The 27,266-nt window shown below is 42.2% G+C and overlaps 1 protein-coding gene across 4 annotated transcripts in view; it reads left to right on the top strand.

Moving 5' to 3' along the window:
- Nucleotides 1–5,234: 5,234 nt before the first annotated feature.
- The window catches only part of ARFGEF3 (ARFGEF family member 3), a 93,195-nt gene continuing 71,163 nt past the window's right edge, over nt 5,235–27,266 (top strand). For 3 of the 4 annotated variants that reach the window (XM_035323283.1, XM_035323282.1, XM_035323280.1), the window contains exons 1-3: nt 5,235–5,616; nt 6,540–6,591; nt 22,658–22,739. In XM_035323283.1, coding sequence (XP_035179174.1) covers nt 5,532–5,616; nt 6,540–6,591; nt 22,658–22,739 — 219 coding nt within the window. In that variant the 5' untranslated portion in view covers nt 5,235–5,531. The remainder of the gene's footprint in view (nt 5,617–6,539; nt 6,592–22,657; nt 22,740–27,266) is intronic. The other variant, XM_035323284.1, reaches the window with a different exon arrangement.

Raw genomic sequence — 27,266 nt, 5'->3', positions numbered from 1 at the left:
AAATTCATTTTAAACTGATCTGTCTGTGGCAGAAAATAATCTGCAAATCAACACTATTAAATAAAATTCTATTTAGCCTATCTCTTTGTAATTCTGTTTACTTTTCACTATACTTAACAAGTTTAGAGATCTGTCTCAGAGGAGCCATACATTAACATTTGAAATAGTGATATGAAAATCTATTTATCTATTAAAAAAAACAACAACAACATTAGGTTGAATGCTAAAACAATCTGAGCCTTTCTGGGTATATTTCTAGCACTTCAACACATTTATTTATATGCTTAACACCTAGCAGAGTATGTAAATCACAATCCATTTCCTGGCCAGCGGAGAGATGCACTTAGGTCTCGCTGACCTTTCTCAGCTGTGCTTCACAAGCTTCTGACAGATGTGGATGCCATGATGTCCTTGTTTCCTCATAACGAGAGCCATGCTTTCATCAAAGGCCACAACAGTATATGGCGCCAAATATGTTTAATGCATTTGTAACTTTGAATGACCTACGTTTCATACAGCATTATGACAAATTATCAGTTCGGTCTCTTTCTAGACACAGCTCAAGACAGCTGTTTTTGAACATTTTGGATGTTCTAAATGTATGATGGCCAGATGGTACGATCCCTGCTTTTGCATTTAGCCCATGAACGTACTGTGGTTGCACTTTTTAGCTCTCTTGCCATAGATTATGACTACGGGAATCCTTTGGATTAAAGTGAGAAAAGTGGGAGAACTATGAAGTTTAGCTTTTGGCCAACTTGGAACTCTTGTGATATTAACTCCATAGTTATTACTAATTTTCTTTCCCCTTGAAGCTTTTTCAGTAGAGTCTGACCAAAGAAAGAGAGCCTTTATAGTTAAAATCTTCATGCTAACTGTTTCCTATGTATTCACTCTTTTTTTTCCAAACTCTCTCATTTCAGGGTAGGACAGTACTGGAAGTGGTACAGAGAAGGGAAATTAGTATGACCAAAGATCATTCAGGAAAAAAAAAAAAATTAAATAAAATAGTGCACTGTGGGTTGGAATAAAAACAGCTGAACAGCTGAGGAAGAACCTGCTCAATGAATAAGGAATTGTAAGTGGTGTGGAGAAAGTGAATAGGGAATGCTTATTAAAAAGAAAAAAAAAAAAAAAAAAAAAAAAAAAAGAAGAAGAAAAGAAACTGTACAAAACCGATTTATTTCGTTTATGTGCAACTCACCTATGCAACTTGCTGCCACAGGATGTCTGTAAAGGTCAAAAGCATGAAAAAGGTTCAAAAGAATTAGACACATTCATGGAAGAAAAATCTGTCAGGTATTACGGAACAGATAAAGAGAAAAGCCCTGTCTCAGGAAGTACCCAGCCTGCAAATTAATAGCAACTGAGGGACTTTACCAGAGGGTACCAGAGGAAGGGGCACTCCTTCTGTCCCTGCTAAGAATCACCAACTAACCTCTGTCAGCAATGAGCTCCTGGGTAAGAAGGACCTTGATCTGACCCAGAATGGCTGTTCTGCATTCTTGATACCCTCGTTGATTGCCTTTGCAATTCTATGGGGAGATGAGAAGATTATGGTAGATTGAAGGTAGTTAAGTGGATTTTTGCGTTTAATTTGTCTTTGCAGAAAGTATGTCTCAGCAGAGCCAGAGAGTCTAGTCTCACTTTTCTCTCCTGACATGGATCTCAGGACTTTACTTTTGCTTCAAGTGTTCTTTACAGAATAAACAATGTAAGGTTATGTTGAACATACATTGCTGAATATATGCTAGCTTTATTCGCAGCTGGAGGGTTTTTCTCCTTAACTCTGTCATCCCCACTCTCAGCAGCACCCTTTGCCACTGCACTTTGCAGTGTTTTGCCTTTGCTTAGCAAGGTCATGCTGCGGAGGGTGCAGAAAGCAGCACCTGACAAGGAACAACTTCACTGAGCATTCAGCTAGCCTCTGGTAACTCACTGTGTAATCAAGCAAAAAATGACAGATGCCACCCTATCATCAATGACGTGGTTAAAGTCTATATAACCAAGACTAAAAGCAAACCCCAACAAAGGTCTTGCTTGCCAAAGCCTTACTGCCTTTCAGGAGAGGGAAGAAAGGGTACCTTCCTCTGTTATCAGGTGTCACAAAGGTGCGGGTGAGCCCATGTTCCAGCTACACCCATTTTACTACACGTTTTTGAGCAATTTGTCCAGCGTATGTGGAGCCTGAGGAAAACTGAGCCCAAGGATCTTTTGCAAGTCTGGTCTCTCCGGTCAATGGAGAGGCAGCACCTCTGGGAGAAGAGTAATTCTGAGAAATCTGGCTCTGTCCCCTTGCTTGAGCCATGGAACTGGGTGGGTGTTTTTTTTGTGTGTGTGTGTGTGTGTGTGTCATTGGAGGGTATTTCTTTGCATTTTCTACCTAGACTGGATTTTTTAGGAACACAGCCCACCTCTTTTATCCACACTGCCCAGAGTCTGTAGTGTACAATGAGATCCTGACCAAGCACATTGTTAAAATGGCTAAAGCACAGGCACTGTGTGATTATCTCAGTCTAACATGCTTTTTTTCTCTGGCTTTTCAACAGTACATTTGGTCCTTTTTTAGGATCTCAAAGAATACAGTGACAGGGCAGGTGGGAGCCATATGCTGTAGAGATTTAAACCAGCATCACATAGCCTTCCTTGGCTGCTAGAAGCAGCAGAGCTGTAGTAGCATGGAGGCAAGCATATGCTGCTCCTTAACTCTGCTTACAAGCCTATATGGAGAATTGTGCTAATATAACTCTAGTGCTTCGGGTGTGTTGACTAGCTTACACACTTCCAAGCTGTATTCAGTCACGTATATATCCTGGGATATAATCTGCATTCATGTAATGCAAAAGATCGGTAGCACTGCCAAGCGAGAGCCCTGGAAATGGCCTGCATGCCTGCCTCTGCGAGTTAGTGATATACAACTACCGCATCCTGCAGATGTGAGCTCTGCATAGATCCTTCTGACTTCCAGTTGGACAAGGCTTGAGCTGTGCAAGGGGCTAGAGATAAGTCCTGCATAGCTTCTTCCACTGCAGAAGGTTGCTGGCTTTTGGCAGCCAAGCCATGGCAAGGAGAACTTTAGAGCTACAAGAGTGTGACCATGCTTCATTCTCCCTGCCCTATACCTGGATTTACAGATTTTGTGACATTCTAGGCCATTTGTCCTGGAGGGGAGCCCTAAGCATATAACATGTGACCTCTGTGTGTAAAGTGAGTTCAGTGACTGACTCCTACCAGGACATGGTTACTGTGTATTTATGTGCTTACTATAGACATCAGAGACAAGGACTGATGATCTGTTCATGGAGATGGAAGGCCTTATATGATAAGTGTCAGCAAACAGACTCATGGTATTCTGAAATGCATTTCCTTGGGAAGACTCATCATGGCTTACTTGTTTTTCCATCTGCATTATCTTATAGGCATATCTTAAGATGCTCTAGAGAGCCTGAACATGACCTTTGGTTCTCCTGGTTCTCTCACTTTGCCATTCTGCTGACAACATCTGGGAAAAAAAAGTGTTTGTTTTTTTTTTGTTTGTTTGTTTTTGGCAGCATGGAATTGATTGGACAGTGAATGATGAAAAAAAATGCAAGTTTTGATTCAATGACATCAGCGTCTATGAAAACACTGCAGCTCTGGTAAGGATTTCTGCTGCAAAGGGTTTCTTGTAGAAACCACAATGAAATTAACTAGTGAGTTTGTTGTATGCATCTGGAAAATGATCTAAAATTCCAAACAAATTCAGTTTCATTAGTGGCTTCCTGAAAATAAGCAATTAGTTATTTATAATGAATAGACACATAGTTATCTATCAGTATTCTATGGGTCCCAATGATCTGTGGTATATCATTTCTACAATAAACACCTAAACATTAAATACCTCAAACACCATCACAGTCCTTTTTTGCTTTTTCGCCCCCCAGGAAAAATATCAAAGATCTACAAAGACAGAAATTGACTCCCATGCTCATTCCACTAAGCACATCACAGGATAAAGAGGACACACAGGTGGGGAAGAATTCATCACCACTTCATCAGGATCCGTGACCTAGCACATCGTGGTATGCTGACAACCCTGGCCACTAGCTATTTTCAGTAGCTATTGCCAGGTGTTCATTCCAAGGAAGGTAGCAAAGCATGGTCAGCTATAAGAAACTCTGGGAAACTACTTCCAGTTGCTTAGAGGCTGGTTTCACCCTGGAATCTGAAGCATAAAGGTCTTTCTGTCAGAGCAAGCTTTCTTTTTTTTTTTTTTTTTTTTTTTTTTTTTTAGTCCTTAGTATTGTAACTCTAGACATTCCCTATCCACCTACAGACCTCTCTGGCATCATTTTAAATCCTTTCCTTCAGACACAAGTTTTATACTCTGGCTTTAAAATGAAGCTATGGATTATGCATTCATTATACTTCCAAACACAAGCAGGATCAACGCTTGTTAAGACTTTGGATAAGGGACAGCCTCTGAAAGCCCAGTATCCTATGGGAAATGCTACGGGTGATTCACCGGGAGCCAATATTCTGTCTGGTAATTCACAATTGGTACTCTTCCAATTAGCAGTAGGAGAGATAACCACTAATACAGCCAGCTGCTACCTGCGCTGCCTTTCTTTTCTGCTGTCTTTCTCTTTTCCTATCCTGTTTGTCCTCCTGTACCTTTTGAGAGATAACACATACCCTGCAACAAGACAACGGCACCAAAGCAGTAACTGAACATGAAGTGATGCAGTCACACAAAGAGCAAGCTGCGTTTCCTAGGGATGAGGCAGGGAAACGAGAAACGGGAAAGGGAAGGAGTTCTGCCGGGTAGGAAGCATCCAGGGGCAGCAGGAGGAGGAGGGCTGGAGCTAGCTCGCTGGGGGCACACACTCCTCAGGGCACAGGTGAAGGCGAGCGGGCTGTGCTGACCCTGAGCACGCTGCAGCTGGGAGGAAAGCCGCAGATCATGCCGTTTACCCGAGCCCAGAGGCAGGAGAGCCCCATCGCGGCCGGCGCCTGGGGAAAACGGGCTCCGGGCCCTGCAAGCCCAGGCCGTGCTCGGTCGGAGCGGCGATGGAGGCACCGGCCTGGGGCACCGGGCCCTGCGGGCGGTAGCCATGGCAGCCGGCCAGGCCGCAGCCTCCCCGCCACGCTTCATTCCCAGCCCCGGGCCCGGCTTCGCCCCGGCCGCTGCCGGTCCCTGCCCGCCGGTGACGGGCGGGGCCAGGCTCGGCCCCAGCCCGGCTGCGCCACAGGGGCCTGCCCGGGGCGGGTGAAGGAGGAGGAGGAGGAGGAGGAGGAGGAGGAGGGACTCCGGCGCGGCACCGACTGACGTGTCCCCGTTATGGAGCCCGCCGTGATTCATCAGCGGCGGCGGGGCGGCAGCGGGGAGCCGCGCACCGGCCCCGCGTAGGCACGGCTGCGGTGGGGGCAGCACCAGAGCTGCACCGCCTTCATCCTCCTCCTCCTCCTCCTCCTCCTCTCCTTCTTCCTCCTCCTCCTCACCGCCCGCTCCCGTGCCCCCGCGGCTAGGCGAGGAGCCCGGGGGAGGCAAGATGGAAGAAATCCTGCGAAAGCTGCAGAAGGAGGCGTCGGGGAGCAAGCACCGGGCCATCAAGGAGAGCTGCACCTGGGCCATCGGTACGGGGCGGGGGTTGTCTTGTGGGGCCAGGCAGGTGTTATGGGGTCGGGGCAGGTGCTTGTTGCGGGGCCGGGGGCACCTGCAGGATGCGGAGCCCCGGGCGGCTCCGGGCTGGGCTTTGCCGGGGGTCCGCGAGGCCGGCGGGGGCGTCGTCTGCCCAAGGCTCTCTCCTCCCCCAGCGCCCTTTCCCAAATCATCGCAGGTGAAACCCTAGGACGGACTTTTTTTTTTTTACTGCTGGTTTGTGTTCCGGCAGCTTTTTGGAAAGCTGATTTTTTAAATTTTGACTGGATTCAATGAGCTCTTCTATTCTTGCTGTGTAATGGGATTAATAATCACCGATACGAGTTCTTCCAGGGGAATACAGGCTCAGGTAAATTTCAGTGTCGGTTGTCTGTGACTTGAGGTGCTTTTGACACCAACAGCTTGGAGCTTTAGTCAGCAAGACCCTTAACTTGTATCAGCAAGACCATGACACTGAACATTGCTTCAGTTTTCAAGAGATGGCAATTTTTATTTTTTCTTATCTGTACACGATTATAGCAGAGTTTGTGAAAGCTCAAACCTGTTGCTGTCTCATTACCAGCCCTTCAGCTGGATGTTCAGCAGATTGCTCCATGAATTTGCGTGTTACCCTCGCACAGCAGCCATGCTAGCATCCTCTGTGCTGTTCTGGTTTTAGTAGACGTGCTGATACGTGAAAGGGAATTCACTGAGGAAAAGATGGTACTTGGTGCCTTCTCATTGGGTGCCCGGTGCCCTGATAGTCACGTAAATCTTGCAGGAGGCTGTGACTATTGTTCTCTCGGTTGCAGTAGGTATGAACCTGAGGATCATTGGTTCAGGGATCATAGCTGGATGTAGTCCATGGTTGAACTCAGAGTCTCTTTTAAAGGTCTTATTGTTTTCTTTGATCACACAGAAACCTTGGATTCTCCTGATGCTGCTGTCAAGATCCCTCCATATCAGCTAAGGTAAGAACATGTAATGTTGAGACTGGCGGAGCTGTGAGTATTTGTAAAATTGAAGTCAAAATTTGAATCACAAACTAATTAGGAAGGGTCTGAATCTGCGTGTTTTCCTTAGTTTAGATATACACATCTGTAGGTTAGTTGTAATGAATACTTTGTTGATGTGCCCTTGGCTTCCATTTATAAATAAACTGTAAGGAAAAGTATTAAACTGGGCAGCAGTATCTATAATGCTGATACTTGGTTAGAAGGGAAGGTTGTTCTATGGTCCGATACTGTTTGACTTCTAAATTGCAGTCTCCAGTGTGATGATACATATATCAATCTTTCAGTGTGCATATTTTCTTTTAAGTCTAGATCAGTTCTTGTTTACTGAAACAGTAACGCCAGTTACTGTTTACTGAAAACCGTGTCTTGTGATTTCTTATGAAACGTATTCTAAAAATTGTGAAAGAATTATCTAAAAAAATATGAAAGTATTCTGAAAACAGAAAGGTATATAGCTGTCCTATAGCTAGGACAACGGGTAGGAACTTAAATAATGTAGTTCTTATGACTGCTTCTTCCTCTAGCCTGCTAGGTTATCTTGAGTAAGTCTTGTCCCTTCCTCTTGTCTTCATTTGGCCACCTATAAAGTGGTGGAGGCGGTGCTGCCCCCATTTGTAAAGCTACTTAAGATCTCATTTTAGCAATTGATTGTTAGGGAGAAAGTACATAGACAAAATCATTCACTGCCCCTCCCAACAGACTCAATAGGAAGCATCAACAGAAACTAGCAGGTTCAGTGCTCAAAACAGGAGGATGCCACTTCACACAGTTTATAGATAAGATGTGAAATGCTTAAAATTCTCTTGTTAGAGAATGTCGTGGATGTTAAAGGTTGCATTGGTTCAAAAAGCACATCAGCAAATCCATGGAAGAAGTTGATTGAGGTCTGTTATATGCAAAAGTACCCCTTCTTTTTCAGAAGTGTCATGGCAAGAGATAATTGAGCTTGTAAGAGAATATGTAGGAGTGTTGCTATGAATTCGCGCTGTCCTGTATTCTTTCTGGATAATCACTACTAGCTGCTGACAGAAGTGATGTTTTTAACCACAGTATTACTCTCTTGGGAGTATTTTTACCACCTCATTTCTCTCCACTGCTCTTGGTGTAGCTGTGTGCAAGGAAAAATACAGAATTGGAGAAGTAGTTATTCCAGACCAGTCACCAAATAGGGAAGGAATAAGAGCAATTCTCTTGCTGCTTTGCATGACTGCCAGTTACAGTGTCCACAAGGGGCCTGGTGTCAATAGGGAATGGATGTAGCGCAGGTCTGACATGACCAATCCCAGATCCCTGCATTTCTGACACAGGCAGAACAGCTGAGAGCAGTTGGATTAGTAATTCCCAGTACCTCCATTAGAATTAGATTGTTTACTTTGCACTGTGATTGGAGAAAACTTAGCTCTTTATCTTTTCATTTATCAGCTTCTATACTTAATACAGGGTATGGTCTTTTTGTATATAAGTACTCTTCTCATTCTGTAAGACTGATAGCTAGCTGTTAACACATTTCTTCCTTGTTCACTACCTCTTTAAAGATGCATCTTCTTTTTCGTCCAATGTTTTTAATGTTTTTTTTTTTTTTTTTTCTCCCCGCTGTAAATCCTATTTATTTTTTACATAAAGCTAATACTTTGGCAAGTGTAGCTGTGAAGTAAACGTGTATGTGGTGGGGGGTGGGTTTTGTTTCTTATGAAATAAAGGGCATGTTAGAAAATTTGAGTAAAAGCTTTGGTAATGGGATCTTTATGATGTAGGCACTGCCACACAACCTGAGATAGTGCCTGAGGAAATACTAACTTTCCCAGTACTCTGAGTTTATTCTTCGTTGTCTAACAAACTACTGTTAAGGTCCAAATGAGCACTCTGGGCTGCCTTTTGGGTTGGAATTTGCCTGTATAATGTACCGGTGAAAATATGGTAAGAGCTCATCTTTGCTTGGTATTTGTTAAAGAACAGCACCATGCTGTTAAAGAACAGCACATTGCAAAAGGATAGCCTTGAAAATAGGGCAAAGACAAAGACCAAAAATACAACCAAGACAGATGTAGCATGGAGAGATCCCGACCATGCACCTTGCCTTATTTCACCTTGATTGGCTACAGATTGCATCATCTGTTTAAACACACATCAGCCTTTGGCTGCTTACCCACTTTGAATCTGCCATTCACACCTTTACAGCTATGACGTTACTGGGAGTAGTAGCAGAGCCTGGGATGTAGCCTGGAGTATTCAGTGGTACCAGAGTTAGTGAAGGTATGTATCATTTTTCCATCAAGTGACCCTAGCCCACAACTTGGATCTGAAGTCCATAGTTGCAACATACGGAAAGTATTAAAGACGGTGTGGAAGGTAGTTCAGGAGAACAATAAGTATTTGTGAAGTCTCCTCCACGAATAGCAGCTAAATGCATGTTTTGAGTACTGTATGTGAAGAGAGACTATTCAGATGTGTTTAGTAGGAAATTTTGTTGTGTCCTTAGAATATACCAGATACAAAACAAATACGTCAGTATTTTCCTACATTATATTTTGCTAATAATCACAATCTGGGCACATATTTACTGCATAAGAATGTGGGACAGAGATTCATGAGCTGTCATGTCCAGTTGAGGTGGTTGCTGGCTCGCTTCCAGAAATAGCAAATCTGGTAAGTACCTCAGTCAGTTTCTCTTTCTTCACAAAGCAGCATCTGGCTTCTGCTAGCAAGTTGTGCTGGTGCTTGTGCCTTTTAACCATGCCGTTATTTAAATCCTTTTCCTTCTAGAACTGAATAATGATGTCTGCTTACAAAAAAAGAGGAGGTGTAACCTATTTTCTCTGCCTAACTCCCCTCTCTCCCCCACCCCCTTTCCTCCTTAAAATATAAAAGGACATTTGTGGCTTTTGAAAGCAGTTTTAGATGAGTAGTGGTCTTTCATTGTGTTTTAAGACAGTGGTCCTAGTGTGAGCATGGGAGTACAAGCTGTCTCTGCACTTCCTCAGAGTGACTAAATGAATTTCAGGTATTTCGTATGTATTAAATAAGCTACATTCTTATCTCCGCTACAGTGTTGGGGTAGACTTTCTTCGTCCTGGCTTGCTCGCATCCATAGATTCCTCTCCTGCCTTTCCTGAAGTCCATGCAATTAGTTAGCAGGCTCAGCTGTAGCATTTGTATGGGAGTTGTTTCCAGCATTTGTCTGGTAGTGGTTTAGACAGCACATACCTGCGATGGTTTGGAAGCGCCTGGGATACTTTTCCCCAAGGGAATGTGGTGATTGGACATTCAGCCTGGAATGTCATTTTTTAATTAGTTTAATGGTGATCTATTGGGCATATCTTCGGAGGGCTAAATGAGACTATTTTGCTGTTCAGCTTCCTTTGATGTTAATTGGACTTATGAGTCCAAATCCCAGTTAATGACCTTGAATATTAATTCTAGTGAGGGGCATTATTTAAATGACTCACTTCCTAAAGAGTTGCAAATCACCAACAAATACAGACTTCCCCACAGAGTCCCATTGGCTCTGCCTCGAGGTAGAAATGTGTGTGTGCTTCCTTAGTACTTTAACCTGTGAATGGGGTGTTGAGCAAGGGTGTAAAATAGTAAAGGCAATTAAGAGTGGACTGGGATGAGAATTACCTTAAGTTAGTTAAAGATTTTCCCTGGATGCCCTCTGAATTTTTGAGAAGGAAGAGTCATAACCCGCCTGGGCTGTTGTGGCCTGAATAGAATGATGTTTTTTGATGAACAGGTGTGAAAATTAAATATGTACTAAGTGCTTGAGGAGACTGGATGGATAACATAAATAATGAATTAGGTAAAAGGAACTGATGTGCTGATGTTTTAATTGGTGAATTGATCACGTGGAAGATAGCTTGAGAAAGAGCTTGATGTCATCTGTCAACCAGCAATTGTTTGCTACTAAGTTGGGCCACATTCATTTCAGTATTTTTCAAATGCCAAGTTCTGTCCTGGGGCAAGCTACCTGCACTGAGCTGGTCTCTCTTCTTGGCTAATTCCTGGCGAGTTTCTCCATTGTGATTTTAGAGGCTAAAATATGTTCCATAACAGGTAACTGAACAGAGACAAAAAACAAGCGTTGAAAAAGAATATTTGATCAAAGCAGATTATCATTCATGAGGAAATAACATGTATATGCACACCAGAATAAAATAAGAGTCTAGACGTTGCTTAACAGTCACATACCACTTTGAAAAAAATTAGTTAAGCAAGGGGCTTTTAGAATGCTTTATATAATTGCCATGCCTTATAGGCTGTATAAAACCTAGTGGCTTTCAGTCAGCATGGACTTGGTGCTGCAAAGAGGAGGTTGGTTGGGACTTGTGAGGGAGCCTGTGGTTTGGTGGCTAGTTTAGCTGCTGTGTGTTGGTGTTACTATCCTCACTGGAACTTGGAATCTTGTATACTGATTTTCTTGCCACATCCCTGCTGTAATTTGTTTGGAAAAACATTTTGACTACCAAGAGACTGTGTCACATATTCTAGGACACTTTTGCACTTTCCAGGTCTTATTGTTATCCTATCACTACTGTGTTTTTTGTCTTTTTTTTCTTCTGACCAAACCAGTGGCAAAACACGCATTTTGCCCTTTAGCTAGTAGAGCAAAAACATCGTTGCAGACTTGAGTTCAGTGTGTTGTCTCTTTCCTCCTGCAGAAATGTGATTTCCTCTGAGAAATGCAGATGATGATGCATAGGCAAGATTCTCAATGGTATATGTTGCTGTCAATGCCAGCTTAAAGTTTCCCCTATGGACTTTAAAGTAATGGCTGAGACGTGTTGAGTGAAGTGTTTTGGCACGGTAACTAATGTTTGCATTCCTTCTTCACAGAACCGGAAAGGCCTGCCAAATGCTTTCTTATCTCTGCAGCATGTATGTGTGCTGGACATTTCTGTACCTAAAAGTTTCAGGAAGTAATTGAAATTAAATGAAGGAACAGGCTCAAGCCTTCAAGACCCCAGTTTTGTGTACCTAATCAGAGAGATACAGATCCTGGCTTTCAGAGGTGCTGAGCGTTTGTAAGTCTGTGTTAGAAGCAGTTCCTATGTTCACTACTACAAAACCTTGAATCTCGCTGGTAATTCACAGCGGCCTCTCAAAACTAGCCAGCACTTCTGGGGATTAGAGCTGGAAAAAATCAGAAGTTTGTGGTGAGCAGGGTTCTCTAACATAACCACCTTATGTCCAGTTTTGTGTCTCATGTTTATGTCCAAGTACTGTTCATCTTCATGCTAGTTTTTGAGGGCTATTTGTGAACTTAGGGAAACCAATGCAATGAGGAGCTGTCAGGAGCAGAAGTAAACCTTAAATCTAGCTGACCTCTGAAATAGTTACACTCTTTACCTTTTTTCTGTAGTCAGATTCAGAAGAATTTGAGGGGGTGCAGTTGGAAGTTCTACTCTGCCATTTATTTTTGTGTCTCTAGCTTTGTATCTGATACCTTGCAAAGTAGCTGTGGCTTGCAAATTCTTAAATAAAACAATGTATAATTTTTAGTTTTCATGTGCTCAACAAGTAATAAAAGCTGTAAATGAGGTATGATCGTGACCAAACATACCTGGGATCCTTCCATCCACTTTGCTCTGCAGATAGTGTGTCCATTTAAAGATTCTTGATTCTTGGGATGCATTTTTTGGCTTCTCCATTGTGAAGAAATATTTGTGCTTTCATTTCATTCTTTTCCCATCCAATTTATTTTGTTCATAGCTTCGTTTAGTTCCTTTCTACTGTGAGAGAGTGGGGGGGGGGGGGGGGGCGGATTAGTCTTTATGATTATTTTTTAGTTTGATCTAAAAAATATTTTAATATGTTATAAAAGGTTATATCATCCAGCACTCCTAACTTTGCTTTCCTAACTATAGGAAAAAATTTAATGTGTGTGTTGTTTGAAACTTCTTACTTTAGAGTTATTAAGCAAACCTAAAATGGGTGGAGAAATGTGAACAGAAATTTACTACTCCTCTTGCATTTATCCATTGAGAACAATGTTGCTAAAAGATAAAAAGTTTACATGTGTTTATTATGGGAATAGAAAAATAGAGGGGGGACTCTATAAATATACGCAGACATGTCACCTCTGACTTGGTAAGCATATCATCTGTAGTCTCATGCAGTTGGTAGGGAAGGGTAATTGTCTGCTGGTTCTTCTGTTCTATTATCCATTCAATGTTGGCCATCTAGTAGGGTCCACTGTCTTTCTGATAATAGCTTTGTGAATCAAGAAGCAGATTATCTTTGTTTTATTTGTATATAAGCCAAAAGCTTAAATTTGTGATATCCTGTTAACATTTGTAGTTTATTGTCAAGAATTTGTCCACATCACCACTTGAGATTGTAACTGATTAACTTTGTGTGCCGTGGGCTAAGGTAATAACATACAATATACATCCTCCTTCGTGGATTTAGAAAAAAATCAAAAATCTTCATTTTTTTCAAGTAGTATGCTAGCATGCTGGTTGATTAAAACATCAAAATTTTTATTTATTTCATTGCACATTTGTCTTAAATCATGCTCCTATGAAGACAGGCGGAGGGAGCTGGGATTGTTCAGCCTGGAGAAGAGAAGGCCTCAGGGAGACCTCATCGCGGCTTTCCAGTGCCTAAAGGGGGCCTACAGGAAAGCTGGGGAGGGACTCTCTGTCAGGGGGTGGAGTGACAGAGTAAGAACTAACGCCTTTAAACTAAAAAGGGGTAGATTTGATTAGATATTAGGAGGAAATTGTTTACTCAGAGGGTGGTGAGGCCCTGGCACAGATTGCCCAAAGAAGCTGTGGATGCCCCATCCCTGGAGGTGCTCAAGGCCAGGCTGGATGGGGCTTTGGGCGACCTGGTCTGGTGGGAGCTGTCCCTGCCCATGGCAGGGGGGTTGGAACTGGGTGGTCTTTGAGGTCCCTTACAACCCAAACCATTCTGTGTTTCTATAATAATGATGAGGAGGAGAAAAAAAGAACAGATGTTTAAATTAATAACTGAACTAATATTCATTTACCTATTTTTTGAATGTGTATACGTTTTTTTAATTTTTCCTTCTGGTATGGCTGTGGAAGCTCTTAATCTATAGACAGCAGTAGACTAAATCTCCTATTGCTTTGTTTGGGAGTGGTTTATGAGTCTAGCAGATGACCTGACGAGAAGAATGGAGTGGGGAGGGAGTGATGACTCTCTCTGAGTTTTTTTGTTTGTTTGTTTGAGGGAAATGTTTTGAACGTACCTCTCTGTGTTAGCTTTCCTTTCTTTTTATTAAAACACTGCTTCCTGCTCTTGGTGCCACAGCCACCTGGCATTAATTGCTCCCGGGCTTTCCTCCTGAAGCTGACCGCTGGACGTGTGACTCATGCTGCTCAGCCACTGCAGAGCCGCTCTCTGGCATTCAGCAAGCGGATGATGAGCTGCCTGGGAGGCATCTGGCCAAGAAGAGGTTTTACAGACCGTGTGGTTTGCTGAGCTGCATCTCCTCTGTTGTCAGTCTACGTGCTGGATCCAGGCTTCTGGGGGCACTTACGGTTTGGTGTGTCTGAGTGGTGTATGCGCTCTGATCTCGATTTGAAAAGTTGTATTCCTGGTTCTGGTGTGTGTGGAGGGAGCGACTAAGTGTTGAGAAAGGCAGCGCAGCACTGTCTGATCCTGTGTTTGGATCAATCCGCATGTTTATTCCGAGATATGTAACTGGCCCCATTTCTTGCCTGATGGGCAGGTATTTTTGTCTCCACAGAACTTTGCATTCGTTCTGGGATCACAAAATAAAAGTGCTGGAAACGAAAGGGGTGTATAGGGTCAGTGTCTGCTATGCACGTCTGAATTCTTGCTGTCAAGGCAAGGTTTGGGGAATGTTGGAAGGCCTCTTGATCTAGGAATCCCTAAAAACCTGTCAGGCAGACTTACGGCTCTTGAAGGTATCAAAGGAAGTTTAGTATCCTCATGGGGAAAAAAGTGCATGGATTTTGAAATATTGTTTCTGTTGCTCTTATTTGGGGCCAGTGGGAGGTTTTAAAGGATGGTGGCTGTTGTTTCAGAGGCTAAATTCCTGCCCTTCCTGACATTCTTTGTTGCAATGAACCTTAATATTTACCACTGTGTTGGCTCTTTGTTCCTTTTACGTATTTCTCTGAAAGTCCGTTCTAGATTTGTGACAAAAGCATGCAGTTACTGTGTGATATACGCAACTTGTTCAGTATAGGAATAGCACCAATAAAGGATTAGAGCAGTCAGGTTTGAACATTTGTCCAATTTCTAACAACTGAAATGTTGCCCTCAGGGTCTAAGGATGATAATGGGATAGCAGTGTGTTTTAAACTTCCGATCGCTTTTAATACTTGAAAAGGAGAAAAAAGTGAGAAAATCAGGAAGCTATTGATAATTGCCTTAGAGAATGAAGCATGGCTGGGGGTGAGGATCCAGGGGATGGAAGAAAAGTGGCTCTGAAGCTGTGTGAACCGTTTTCCTTAAAAATGAGGCTCAGCTCTGCTGTGGTCTTTGTTGTGTAATGCAACTCATGACTCTTATTTGTTTAGAAAATTAAGGGGTGAGTGGGAATAATAAATGTCTTTTCTCACAGTTTTTATTTACCTTCCATAAAAGGCAACAAAGCAGCAGGAAACACGCTACCTTTGGTTTCTTTGAATGGTCGTTTGTTTAAGGAATTGAGTGTGCTAAGGTGCAGGGAGTATAAAACACACAGTGCATTGTAAATGTGATGGTATTTTTAACAACTATCCCTTTGGTCTGTCAAGATTTAAGATTGCACTGCTGTGAAAGTTGAATGAGATTACAGGTTGCAGCATTAACCTTCAAAACAGACAAACAGAAATATACTTCCTCCTATTTTTTCATCAAACTTTTGAAGTTAAGTTATCCAGCTGCAATGGAGAAAATAAGGTCATTAACAGGATGTCTATGCTGCTCTATCTCTTTCTTTTCTGTCACTCCTATCATACCCATCTCAGCATTGTAAATTTCTGTTGGATGTTTAACTCTTGTGAAATGCTTTTTTGTTGTTTGCAGTGTACTGAAATTTTGAAACAAACATTTTCAGTGGAAAACCCTTAGATTCCCTTCCAAGCTCACCAAATGTAAGGAAGAGATTTCATGGAACAGCTTGATAAGCTTTCAGAATCGCAGGCTCAGCTAGTCCAGCGAGTGCTCTTCCTAAGGCTGAGAGGTATATGCCAAGGATGGACACTGTGATCCTCACCTCATCTTTATGCTGTGCTTCACATGATAATAAATAAAATCGATGAAAGGATACAGATTGTTCTATGATGAAGACCTTGCGGGGTTTACACGTGTCATCAAATTCCTCAAGAGCAGAATTATTAAGTGGCTGTCATACGTCATGCACAAAGGGCAAAAATCTACTGAGATGGATGTTTTAGGGAGAGTGATGATAATGTATCACAGATTATGCTACAGCTTTGGAGACTGGAAGCATCCTGATTAGCATTTTAGCCTTGTCCGCTTTAATATTGTGTATAATCATTTGTTGTCTCCCTTCTCTCAAGCAAAGGTACACGGCGTGCTTATGTTTTCTTATGTTTCTTTTTTCCTCTTGACAACAGTATCAGGCTGCTATCTGGGAACTTTGTGTTGAGATGAAGATGTTATTAGTGAGTGTGGCAAGGAAGCAAACGACCTTAAAAGCACCCTCAGCTGAGTGACGGTTCTGAGCTATTCAATTGTTATAGTCGGTTTGAATTCTGTTGTGTCAGCTGCCTTAGGCTAGATTGAAGATTAAATTGGTTACATTGCCTTTCCCATGAAGTATATAGACTTCTGCTATTAAGGCAAATGCATTTCTCTTGGAAAGTAGGTAGGTAATAAAAAATTAACCTTTTTAATACCAAGAGGCATTAAATCACAGTCTCATTCAATATTTCAGGTTGACTAATTGTTAAAGTTCTAGCTATCAAACTGTGTGAAGCTAAATTCAGGCGTCGCTTCCCTCTTCCTTTCTTGTGTGTCATAAAGTTTCCTCTGATGCACAACTCATGCTTCCCTCCGGAGACATGTTCAGTTTATTGTAGGGTGAAGATATCACTCTGTGCCTTGGTTTGTAAAGTAAAAACTCTGAAGGGAAGACGGAATACATGAAGTAAAAAGGAAAGAAATACTGAGCTGGAGGAAAGACCCAGCGGGAACTTGGAGAGAGCTGATGTCAGCAGTTGAGGTGAGGGAGACTCAGGGATGGATGGAAAAGGAGAGTTAAACCTCATGCCATGTGACAAGAACCCTTTTCATAATAAGTGTGCAGAAGAGTTTGTACTGTGTAGGCAGAAGAAGAATGGCATAAAAAAAGCTGCAAGCGGCAAGGAAGAAAAATGAAAATGCTTTCAGCAAGAAGTTACAAACTTATTAGTGAAGGTGGAATCTCACCAGGTTATGTGGGGGAATCCTCTTAATATGGAAAGCATGCTCACAAGTGACTCTGCTTGTCTGAGTAAGTGGAGTAGAATCCTGGCCCTGTCAAAGCAAGTCAGAATTTATATCAACTAGTACAACAGCAGTGTCTCACTGTTTTTTTTAGGACCTGTACACTTCAACACTGCTTGTTCCTATGCAGTGCTGTAACGCTGATGTCTCGCAGTGCATGATCGTCGTAAAGTTGTTTTTTTTGTTTGTTTGTTCTGCTTTCTTCCCTTTTTCTCCCCTGAAAAGGAGGGCTCTAACCGGAAGGCTTTGGTTTTAGAACAACAGGATAAAAGATAGAGTTCTGTAAATGATATCAAAATGCTATTTGCAATGACATGTCTGTTGTAGTCATCTGGTCTGACTTGCTGCACTGAGGCTTGAGAACTTGCCCTGTGCTTGTACACTGCAAGCTCCAAACTTCTGTCTTAAGCTTAACTGTAATGGTCTTCATAAGTGGGGCATTCATATGTCTTCTGTAGATAAAATTAACCACTTGTCTTACATGTGAGCAAGGATTGAAAATCTGCCTTCTTCATGAAGAGTCATTGCTTGAATAAAAGATATATTTCCCACTCCTCCAGGGTTTAAGTGCTTCCATTCTGATCTATAAAGTTGTTCACGGGTTCTTTTGTTTTCCTGTGATGGCTTGAAGAACGTTGACAAGAATTACGGATGTTTCTATTTCTACATGCCTATGTGTTCATATTGACCCTGCTGGAATTTGTTTTACACAAACTAAATCCATACCTTTCATGTGGGGATAATATTTGCCTCTGTTTATTGTACTTAAAGGTAACAGCTGGGAGTATGTCCAGAATTTTGAGAATTTATTTTTACCGTTTATTTTCTCATGGTGGGCCAAATTTTCTGCTTGAGTAAGTGAGGTTAATGGAGTTTCATGCTGTGATAGTTTGTTCCTTTTAAGCAGCCAGGACTGAGGAGCTCTTCTCCACTGTCACTGCTGCTCTGACTGAAAAATGTCCGGCTCTAGCTATGACTGTTTTGCTGCCTAACAAACAGCTTATCTAGACCTCCACAGTGTGTGGACTGAATCCCAAGTGTCTGGGTTGTGAATTATACTGTGGAAAGCAAATTGCATGCTGATAACTAAGGTAAAGGAAAGATTTTATGATCTCTTATTTAAAATAGTCGTCCGTCTTGCTCTGCCCTTTTTGGCAGTGTGTTTTGACTGGCTTGTTGGATCATCCCATGTGACAGACCTGCAGAAAAAGAGGCAGGTTGATGAGCCGTGGCAAACTCAGACTATTAGGAAGGTGGTTTTTATTCAGAGTGCTGAACATAAAGGCTGTTTACCTTCTCATGACTCATTCTGCAGTTTATGAAGCTGACAGTGGCGGGGTGGGGTGGCTCAGGAGGGACAACCTGTGCTCCTGAAGATACTGCTCCTGGGGACGTGCTTGGTTCTGTCACTGACCTTTTTGCTTGACCCTGGGCAGGCCACTTGGGCTTCAGTCCACACACCGTGGAGGTCTAGCGGCAAAGCTCCAGCTGGCCTCAGTAGGAGCTGAGTTTTTTTCTGTAGTGCTCTCTGCTGACTCTGTTTTGCATGAAACAAGGTCCACACTTACCACGCTTATTTCCACACATTGCTATTATTTTCTTAAACTGAGCTCTTTTGAGAGCACTGCTGCGTGGACATACGCAAACAATGTTTTCCAGCAAGTGGTGTAGATTTCAGCATAATATGCTACTTGTATCTGAATGCACTTTTTCTTCACTGTTCGTCTTTCTTTACACAATCTAAACTTCCCTCCAGCTTCCATTTTCATTGCTTTGTTTCATGTATCTATGCCTAGGTTACCATATCCTGACGTTTGGTAGCTTCCTTCTTCTGCAGGTCAAAGGTGTCCCTTTCTGTTCATGCCCCCCCAGTGTTGTACCTGACTCACCTCATTTAGGTTTAAGATGGTATTTGTGCCAGTAACTGTGTGGGTATGCATGAAACCTGCATATAGCAATAAAGAAACCTAGGAGCTCCAGCGTGAGACTAGTTTCTCGAGGGTAATTTAAACAAGAAAACAAACCTGTTTTAAGGTATGTCAACGTGCACTAGTTTATTCTGAGAACTTCACGTAAAATACCGTATATGTGTAGCACCATGCAAGCTGAATGAATTGTCACTTGATAGTATAGAACTGCAATGTGGTCCGGTGGTAGGGGACCATGGGACCACTCAGAACGGGCTGCAGCCATAAAATGGCTGCAAGGCATAAGGCAAACCTCAATCCCTTTCTTAATTGCATTCTGATACCAAATTATGGTTGACGTTATCACTTGTGCAGCTTTATTGAACCCGTTTTTTAATGGTAGACCTTAATAAGGACCAACTGCGTTAATTTACATCATCTCCTGTTCTAACTGAGCACTGTCTGCCTTGACCCTCTGCGTTCTCATCCCAGCGGATGATGAGTTTAAATGGCAGGTCAAACCAAAGCATGGAAGATGCTCAAGCTGATCAAAGGTGGTGAGGTATCTCTGCAGGTGTTTTATAGCTGTAGCATGGAAATGCCTAAAGATTTAATAGGCTGAATGTATAACAAGGACAGGAAGTGACACAACAGCAATTCATTTTCTCTGAAAATACAATGTGAACAGAGACTGCAGCAACCTTAATTAGATTTTCAGTTAAAACATTTTTAGCAAGGATGAGAAGTTCAGCTAATTGAATCTGTTCTAATTTCCATCCTCCTGTTTGTCATTTTTTGCTCTTCATTTTGGGAGGTATCTCAAGAAACAGCTCTCATTGTTCTCCGCTGATTACAGTATGTGACGACAGATGGCAGGCACCATGCTGATGTGCAGGGTAGCTACACATAAGCCATAGGAGCTCCCACCTGTCTTCATTATAATGAAACTAAACTGGATCCAGTCCAGTGACTTACGACTGCCTTCCCTTTCTCCTCTACTCTATCTGCTTTAATATGAGAATGTTTTTTGTTTATTAGCAATGACTCAAATCTTTAGATGTTGCTGCAGTGAACTGTAGGAAGTCTAAAAGAACCATGTTCTTCCCTCAAGAGGTGTAGGTCTAAATAACTGTCAGTTTTTAGCATCACTACAGTTAGTTCTATACATTATTGTGACTTTTTTTTCTTAATTTTATTTTTTTTCCCATGTGTTTCTGGCTGTTTGAATGCCAGTTAATGCACAGGGACCTTGTTTTGGCACCTGTTGATCTACTAACTTCAAGTGCTGAGTTCACCACACAGAATAATATTGACAATATGCTTTAAAAGAGACCATAAGTCAAAGTGACAACACAAAGGTAAGCACTTAAATGTGCTTTGTGTGTTAGAGAGGTACTGCTGTGGCAACTCTAAACCAGTAAGTCTTCTTACAATTTTCCTGCACACTATGTGTGTTCCCAGGCTTAGGCAAAGCTGGCAGTAGTAGCTGGTGCTCAGTTCTGTCCTGGCTAAAGAATTGCTGTCTGAACCATGGAATAGATGTTTTGGCAGTTTCTCTAGGTCTAGATGACTGAACACTCTGAGGACATATATCCCAGATATTGAATAATTTTAGGTAGTTTGGATGTGAAACTTGCAGGTTTTAAGAGTCCTTCTAGCTAAATTGATTCCTGAAGCATTCGGGAAAGGATCTTCTGGGAAAACTGGGCTTTGTGCCTGCCTATTTCTCAGAATATCCTGAGTGAAGCAAATGGCGAGCTTTTTGTGGGAAACCTATTTTGAGATATACATATAGCCTACTGGAAGGTCTTTAGAAATCTGTGTTAATTCAAGGTAATTAAAAAAGCTGCTTTTGGTGTTAAGCCAAATGACCTTTTACAAATTCCTGTAACCTGGGAAGAAGGTACAAATGCGAAAGACCTTCAGATTCTCCAGAGATCTTTGTTGAATACAGAAGCTCACTAGATTGCTTAATTGAGCCATGCCTGTGACACTAGTCCTTATTTAATCATTAAGGCCTGTGACACTAGTCTTTACTTTATCATTAAGGAAGAGGAGCTGCCTTTCAAAGAATAATCAGCAGTTTTGTGCCCCTTAAGGAGAGCTTGTGATTTGAGTGCCTTTTTGGGACAGATGGAGGGAGAAAAAGGAATACAAACTGAACCCATAGAAATAAAGAGTTGATTTTTGTAACGGACATTAAGTCCCTGATGCAAATGGTATCTAATGAATGAGTTGCAAACTAGGTTCCCTGAAGTTGAAAGGGCTGGAGTTTGGTAATCTCAGCTTTAGTTTTTTCTTCTTCTTCTTTGCCTTTTTTTTTTTTTTTTTTTTAAAAAAAAATAAAATAAAACCTTCATGTTGTAGACCCTCAGTTTTGGAGGGAGGCTGGTAGGTTATGGGCAGACTCTGGCAAAGTGTGACTTTAGGTAACTGACGATTGCTGAAACTGCAGCAATTACTACTGCTCTAACCTAGGGCTTCCCCTTAGCTAGCTATGAAGGGGGGATTTGTAAAGGAACAACAGATTATGCACCCTGGAGTAATGCATGTATTTTCGTTTGTATCAGAATTGATCATTAAGAATTGTAAGAGTTTTATTTTTATATACTTTTTGGCAAATAATCATCATTTGGTCAACTGAAATTAAGTGAAATCAGGTCCAAGGTGGCTCACAGTAAATAATAGAAAAAGAGGAAAAATGCTTCATTTTGGTGTTTTAGAGATTAGACATCTTTTTCTCTGCTTTGAGAAGACCAATGGGTTTAGGTTTGAATGCACTGAAATTTTAACACAAGAGAATGCTCCGAACTGAGCAAATCAGGGCTTTTGAGTTTCCAGTTAAATAAGAGAAGTACCTAGTTGTTGTCTTTCCCTTCTTGCCTTCCCCACACTTGTCTCCATGGGCAGGAAATTCATGCAGGTGTTCCCAAAGAAGGTTGGAGAGCTCAGTCTCTTGAGGGCTGGCACAGAATGCTTTGCCACAAGCAGGCATGTCTATACACATGCAAAACTGGACTCTGGGTACAGATAAGTGCCTCTTATGATACGTGACCTAATAAAGTGTTGCAAACCTTCAGGGAGACTGGTCAGACATGGGCTAAGCATCTCTGATCAGGAATGAATTTCCTGCCAACTAGCAAGATTTTCTTAAAAAGGTTTGTGGCTGCTATGGGTTCTCCAGGTGCTGCAGACCCTTTCTGACCCATAACAAGGAGCAAGGGAAAAGTTACAGCTCCAGGCACTGTTGGTTTGGTCACCAAATAAAAGTTCAGTGTGTGAGCACTGGGTCAAAAGCAGAAAGTAGAATACGAAACTATTTTTCTGTCAGTCTGAATATTAAACAGCAGTCAAGGGACTGAAGTGTAATGCTTACAACGCTGAGCTGAAGAACCACCAGTGATCTGTGAATCTCCTCTTCATGCTTTGCACATTCGGGTATGCACACAGAGGGCTAACAGTTGGGAAGTGTTTTGTGAAATTTCAATTAAAAAGGCCACTTTTAACAGAATGTGAAGACATATGTCAGCTTTCTTGAAAAGTACCTCACAGAGTTGTGAAACTGCCCTTGTTTACTGCATCCAAGTGTTATCTTACTGAAAGTGATACAGCCTTTCTGGAACCATAGTTTTTTGAATACCAGTTCCATTGTTACCTCTCACGTTTATTTATTTATTTCACTTCAGGGAGAAGTGTCTCCTTCCTCTCCAACTGGCTCTGGAATCGAAGAGTGTGAAGCTGGCCCAGCAGGCTCTAGCAGGGATGCAGGTATGGATTGGGGGGGGGGGGGGGGGGGGTAATAGGAAGGGTAGCAGGTGCCAAGGAAATATAGGCTTTTCTTTTGAAAAATACTACAGAAAATGTCTGTCTCCTGGTGGATGTAACAACGATGTTCGTGTTTCTGTAATGGAGTTCGGAATTTAGGGTGCAAGTCAAGGTTGTTGATTATGTGGAAGTTAAAATGTTCTGGAGATAGGTGGCAGTTCCTGGCTTTCAACATTGAGGCAGAGGTGTAGTCTTCCTTGTGTGGCCCTGTGCTACCCTCAGTAAGCCTTACCACTGCTTAATTTCTTAAAAACTAAACTGAGTCAAGTGATGAAGAGGTCAGTAAAGTGTCCAGGTGCTGGATTTCTTGGGAACACTCAGTCAAGATAAAATTTATTATCCTTTTACTTTGTCTTACTCTGTCAACATGTCAACACGTATGCTTGGGTTCTGTAAGAACTAGAATTGCAAGGTTTTGGATTTACAGCATGGTGCCATACGTGTTAATGCCTATCTAGAAGTGTAAAAGAGTAATCCAGGCAACAAAACAGTTCTTCATCTGCAATTAAGATATGTGAAGATTTATGAAGAATTAAAAACAAACAAAAACAAACACGTGGGGGTGCTTTAAAAGTAGGATAAAAGACAAATGAGATGAAGTACAACTTGCATTCAGCAAAAGTAGGTCATGGGATCACAGAACAGTTGAAGTTGCAAGGGACTTCTGGAGGTCACTTGGTCCTATCCTGCTCTTCATGCAGGACCACCTGGAGACAGATGCCTGGCAGCATGTCCAGGTGACTTTTGAAGATCCCCAAGGAGGGAGGCTCCACAACCTCTCTGGGCAACCTGTGCCAGTGCTCCATGACCCACACAATGAGAAAGTGTTTTATGATGTTTAGATGGAAACTTCAGTTGGTGCCCACTGTCCCTTGTCCTGCCACCAAGCACCACTGAAAAGAGCCCGTCTCTGTTCTTCTTGCACCTTTTTTTCTTTTTGTTCAGGTATTTATATACATTGATAAGATCCCTCTGAGCCTTCTCTAGGCTGAAGAGGCCCTGCTATCTCAGCCTTTCCTTGTGGGAAAGATGCTCCTGTCCCTTTATCGTCTTTGTGGCCCTTCACTGTTTTCTCTCCAGCAGCTCCATGTCTCTCATACCAAATTAATTGTCTTCTCCTTTATGTAGAAAAACATAATATTTTCCTTGTACACTGACTTGTATCTTGTTAGGCTGGATGCTGATAAAACAGTTGATATACCACTGTGTGGAAACTCTTTTAAAATGTTGTGGGTTAGCCCCAGTAAGCAGCTAAGCCCCTCACAGCTGCTCACTTGCTGCCCCACAGCAGGATGGGGAAGAGAACTGAAAGAGCAAAAGAAAGGAAATTTGTGGTTGAGATAAAGACAGTTTAATAGACAAAGCAAAGCTGCACACAGGAGGAAAGCAAAATAAGTAATTTATTTACTACTTGCCATTGGCAGGCAGCTGTTCAGCCATTTTTTTAGTAAAGCAGGGCTCCATCACAGCTAAACATTACTTAGGAAGATAAACACCATCTCTTATCCCCCTGTGGTGGTTTTACCGTGCTAGGCAGCTGAACACCACAACTGCTCTCTCACTCCCCCTCCTCAGATGAGGAGGGGAAGAAGTAAAGAACAACTCACGGGTTGAGATAAGGATAATTTAACTAAAGAGAAAAAAATTAAGGAAATATTAATTAAACAATTCAACTAAAGGGAAAAAAGGGAAAGGGGAAGAGGGAGGGGGAAAGGGAATAACTAAACAAAACAAGTAAAGGCTGTGTGGAAGAGCAGAGGAAAGAAATTCTCTCTGCTTCCCACAAACGAGCGATGCTTGACCACGTCCTTGAAGCAGGGCCTCAACGCACGTAGCCGGTGTTCGGGAGGAGGACAGACGTTTTCTCAACAAGACCCCACCCCTCCCCTCTTCTTCCTTTTTCCACCTTTTATTGCTGAGTGTGACATCATATGGTATGGAATATCCCTTTGGGTGGTTTAGGTCAGCTGCCCTGCTGATGTTTCTTTCTCACTTTTTCGCCCACCCCCTAGGAGGGTCAGAGAGAGCCCTGATGCTGTGCCAGCACTTCTCAGCAGCAGACACAACACCGGTGTGATACCACTGCTGTTCTAGCTACAAGTGCAGAGCGCAGCACTGTATGGGCTGCTGCAGGGAAAGTTAACATCCCAGCCAGACCCAGTACACCCCCCCCACCCCCCATCCCATTACTTTTTTTTTTTTCTTTTTTCCTTCCAGCTTTTATTGCTGAGCACAGTGCCATAAGGGTAGGGAGTATTCCTTTTTTCAGCTGGGGCCGGCTGTCCTGGCTGCGTCCCCTCCCAGCTTCTTGTGCATCCCCAGCCTATTCACTGGCAAGGCAGCACGAGAAACAGAAAAGATCTTGATGCTGTGCAAGCTCTGTTCAGCAATAGCTAAAACATCAGTGTGTTATCAGTGCTGTTTTGGTCACAAATCCAAAACACCATGTGGGCTACAGTGAATAAAATTAACTTTATCACAGCCAAAACCAGTATAAGTGCAGAAAATATAAAGTAGGAATGAACCAGTGAAATGTGCTACAGACCTGAAGCTGAGAAGGAGCCTCAGGACAGAAGTGGTGCAGAACGTACAGGGTAAAGTGGACTGCTCTGAGTCTGGTCTGGGACAGAGCAAGGTTTTGTTTCTGGGAACTAAGTCGAGGTAGTTTTGTGCTGCAGTAGGAACTTCTAAGAAGGCTGGTTCTGGAAAAAGACTTGAGTGGGTACCTCTATTGCAGGATGCCTGCCACCGATGAGAGATACCTGTGAAGGTGGTTCTGGACTATATGGAAGATGTGTTTTCAGTAGAACTCTGAGGAAATAGTGCCACTGGTCATGTCCTCGTGATGTTTTACCGAATCACAGAATGGCTGAGGTTGGAAGGGACCTCTGAAGATCACCTGGTCCAACCCCCCTACCAAGCAGGGTCACCCAGAGCACATTGTGCAGGATGGCATCCAGGCGGGTTTTGAATATCTCCAGAGAAGGAGACTCCACAACTTTTCTGTCCCAGTGCTCTGTCACCCTCACAGTAAAGAAGTTGCCCCCTTGTCTTGAGTCAGAACCCCCCCATGCTTCAGCTACATGGTTCTGATTTAATTCTCCCTTCTTAGTAAGGCTGCACTGAAAACAATTTGGAGACAAGCTGTTATGGTATTTGAGAGAGTGTCAGTCTTGCTGGAGAATTCTAACAGGGCCTGGTTTGTCCAGGTTCAGTGAACAAAAGCAAACGTTTCAAAACAAAACAAAAAGCAAAGCACAACAGACAAACAACAAAAACAACAAAGAAAAAAGGAAAAACAAAACTAATCAAAACCAAACAAAAAACAAAAAAGCAAAACTAAAAAAAAATCCAGTAAAAACAAAGACAAAACAAAAAAGAAACAAACAAAAAAAAACAACACAAAAAACAGACACAAAAACAACAAAAGAAAAAATGCAAAGAAGAAAAAAAAACAATAGCAAAAATACTTTTTTTTAAAAAAAAACAAGAAGTAAAAAAAAAAGAACTTTAGGAAAAGCATGAAGAAAAAAGTGTTCTATTTTGGCAGCTGATAACTGTGGAAAGCTTATGGTCATGGACTGGCTGTGAATAAATTGATGCTGCAATGTTAGAGGAAGTTGTTTTTTATTTTTTATTTTTATTTTTTGTTTGTTTTTTTTAGAAATGTGTTGGTCCTTATGGGAGAAGTGTGAAATAACTGAAATCTTCTGGAAGTTGGACGTGGTTAGCTCAGGGGTGTGAGAACATAACACAAAGAGCCATTAAGCGATGCTCCAAGTCTTGCTTTCAAGCATGAAAATAGGCTTCCACAGAAACCTAGTGACAGTCTCCTAGATTGCAAATATTTTCATGCTGTTTCCTCTTGTTAACCCTCAGCCTTACATATACCCACGAGAGACACTGGCTCTGCTACTGGCTTTTTTGAGGAAAAGGATATCTGATTGATCTGATTTTCACTCAGTCTGTATGGAACCCGCTCCTGGGTACCCTCCCACATATTTGTGGTCCTCATGCTGTTTACTAGCTAGCTGTGTTCTTCCTTTTGAGGACTTGATGGCATCCACAATTAGTCAGCTTTTGAATAACACAAAACGCATCTTGTCAGTGATCTGAAGCGCCACCTCCACCATGCTTCTGTTCTGTGCCTAGCAGAATTTTAGACACCTGAATCTTTGTCTCCTGCTAGGCAGGGTATCTGCTAGTGCTAGTTTGAGGCCAGGACACCTAGCCTGAGTGTTTTGTTTTGTTTTTCTTAAATTCATTTAGAGGGGATGGGAAGCATTACTTGGAGTGGTTTGTGATTTTTTTTTTCTTCTGGACACACAAGAGGTGGGGTGGGGGAAGGAAATGCTGGAATGGCAGCTGATTCAAAAGATGTTTACTCAGGGCATGGATTTCTCAAGTTTTGCTGTGCTTTCTTATTTGATGTTACTGGATCACTGTTAAATCTGTACATAAAACCTAGGC

The sequence above is a fragment of the Oxyura jamaicensis genome, chromosome 3 (genome assembly GCF_011077185.1).
Source record: "Oxyura jamaicensis isolate SHBP4307 breed ruddy duck chromosome 3, BPBGC_Ojam_1.0, whole genome shotgun sequence".
Lineage (NCBI taxonomy): Eukaryota > Metazoa > Chordata > Aves > Anseriformes > Anatidae > Oxyura > Oxyura jamaicensis.
Note: the sequence above shows the minus strand (reverse complement) of the source record. Positions and strands in the feature narration are given on the sequence as shown.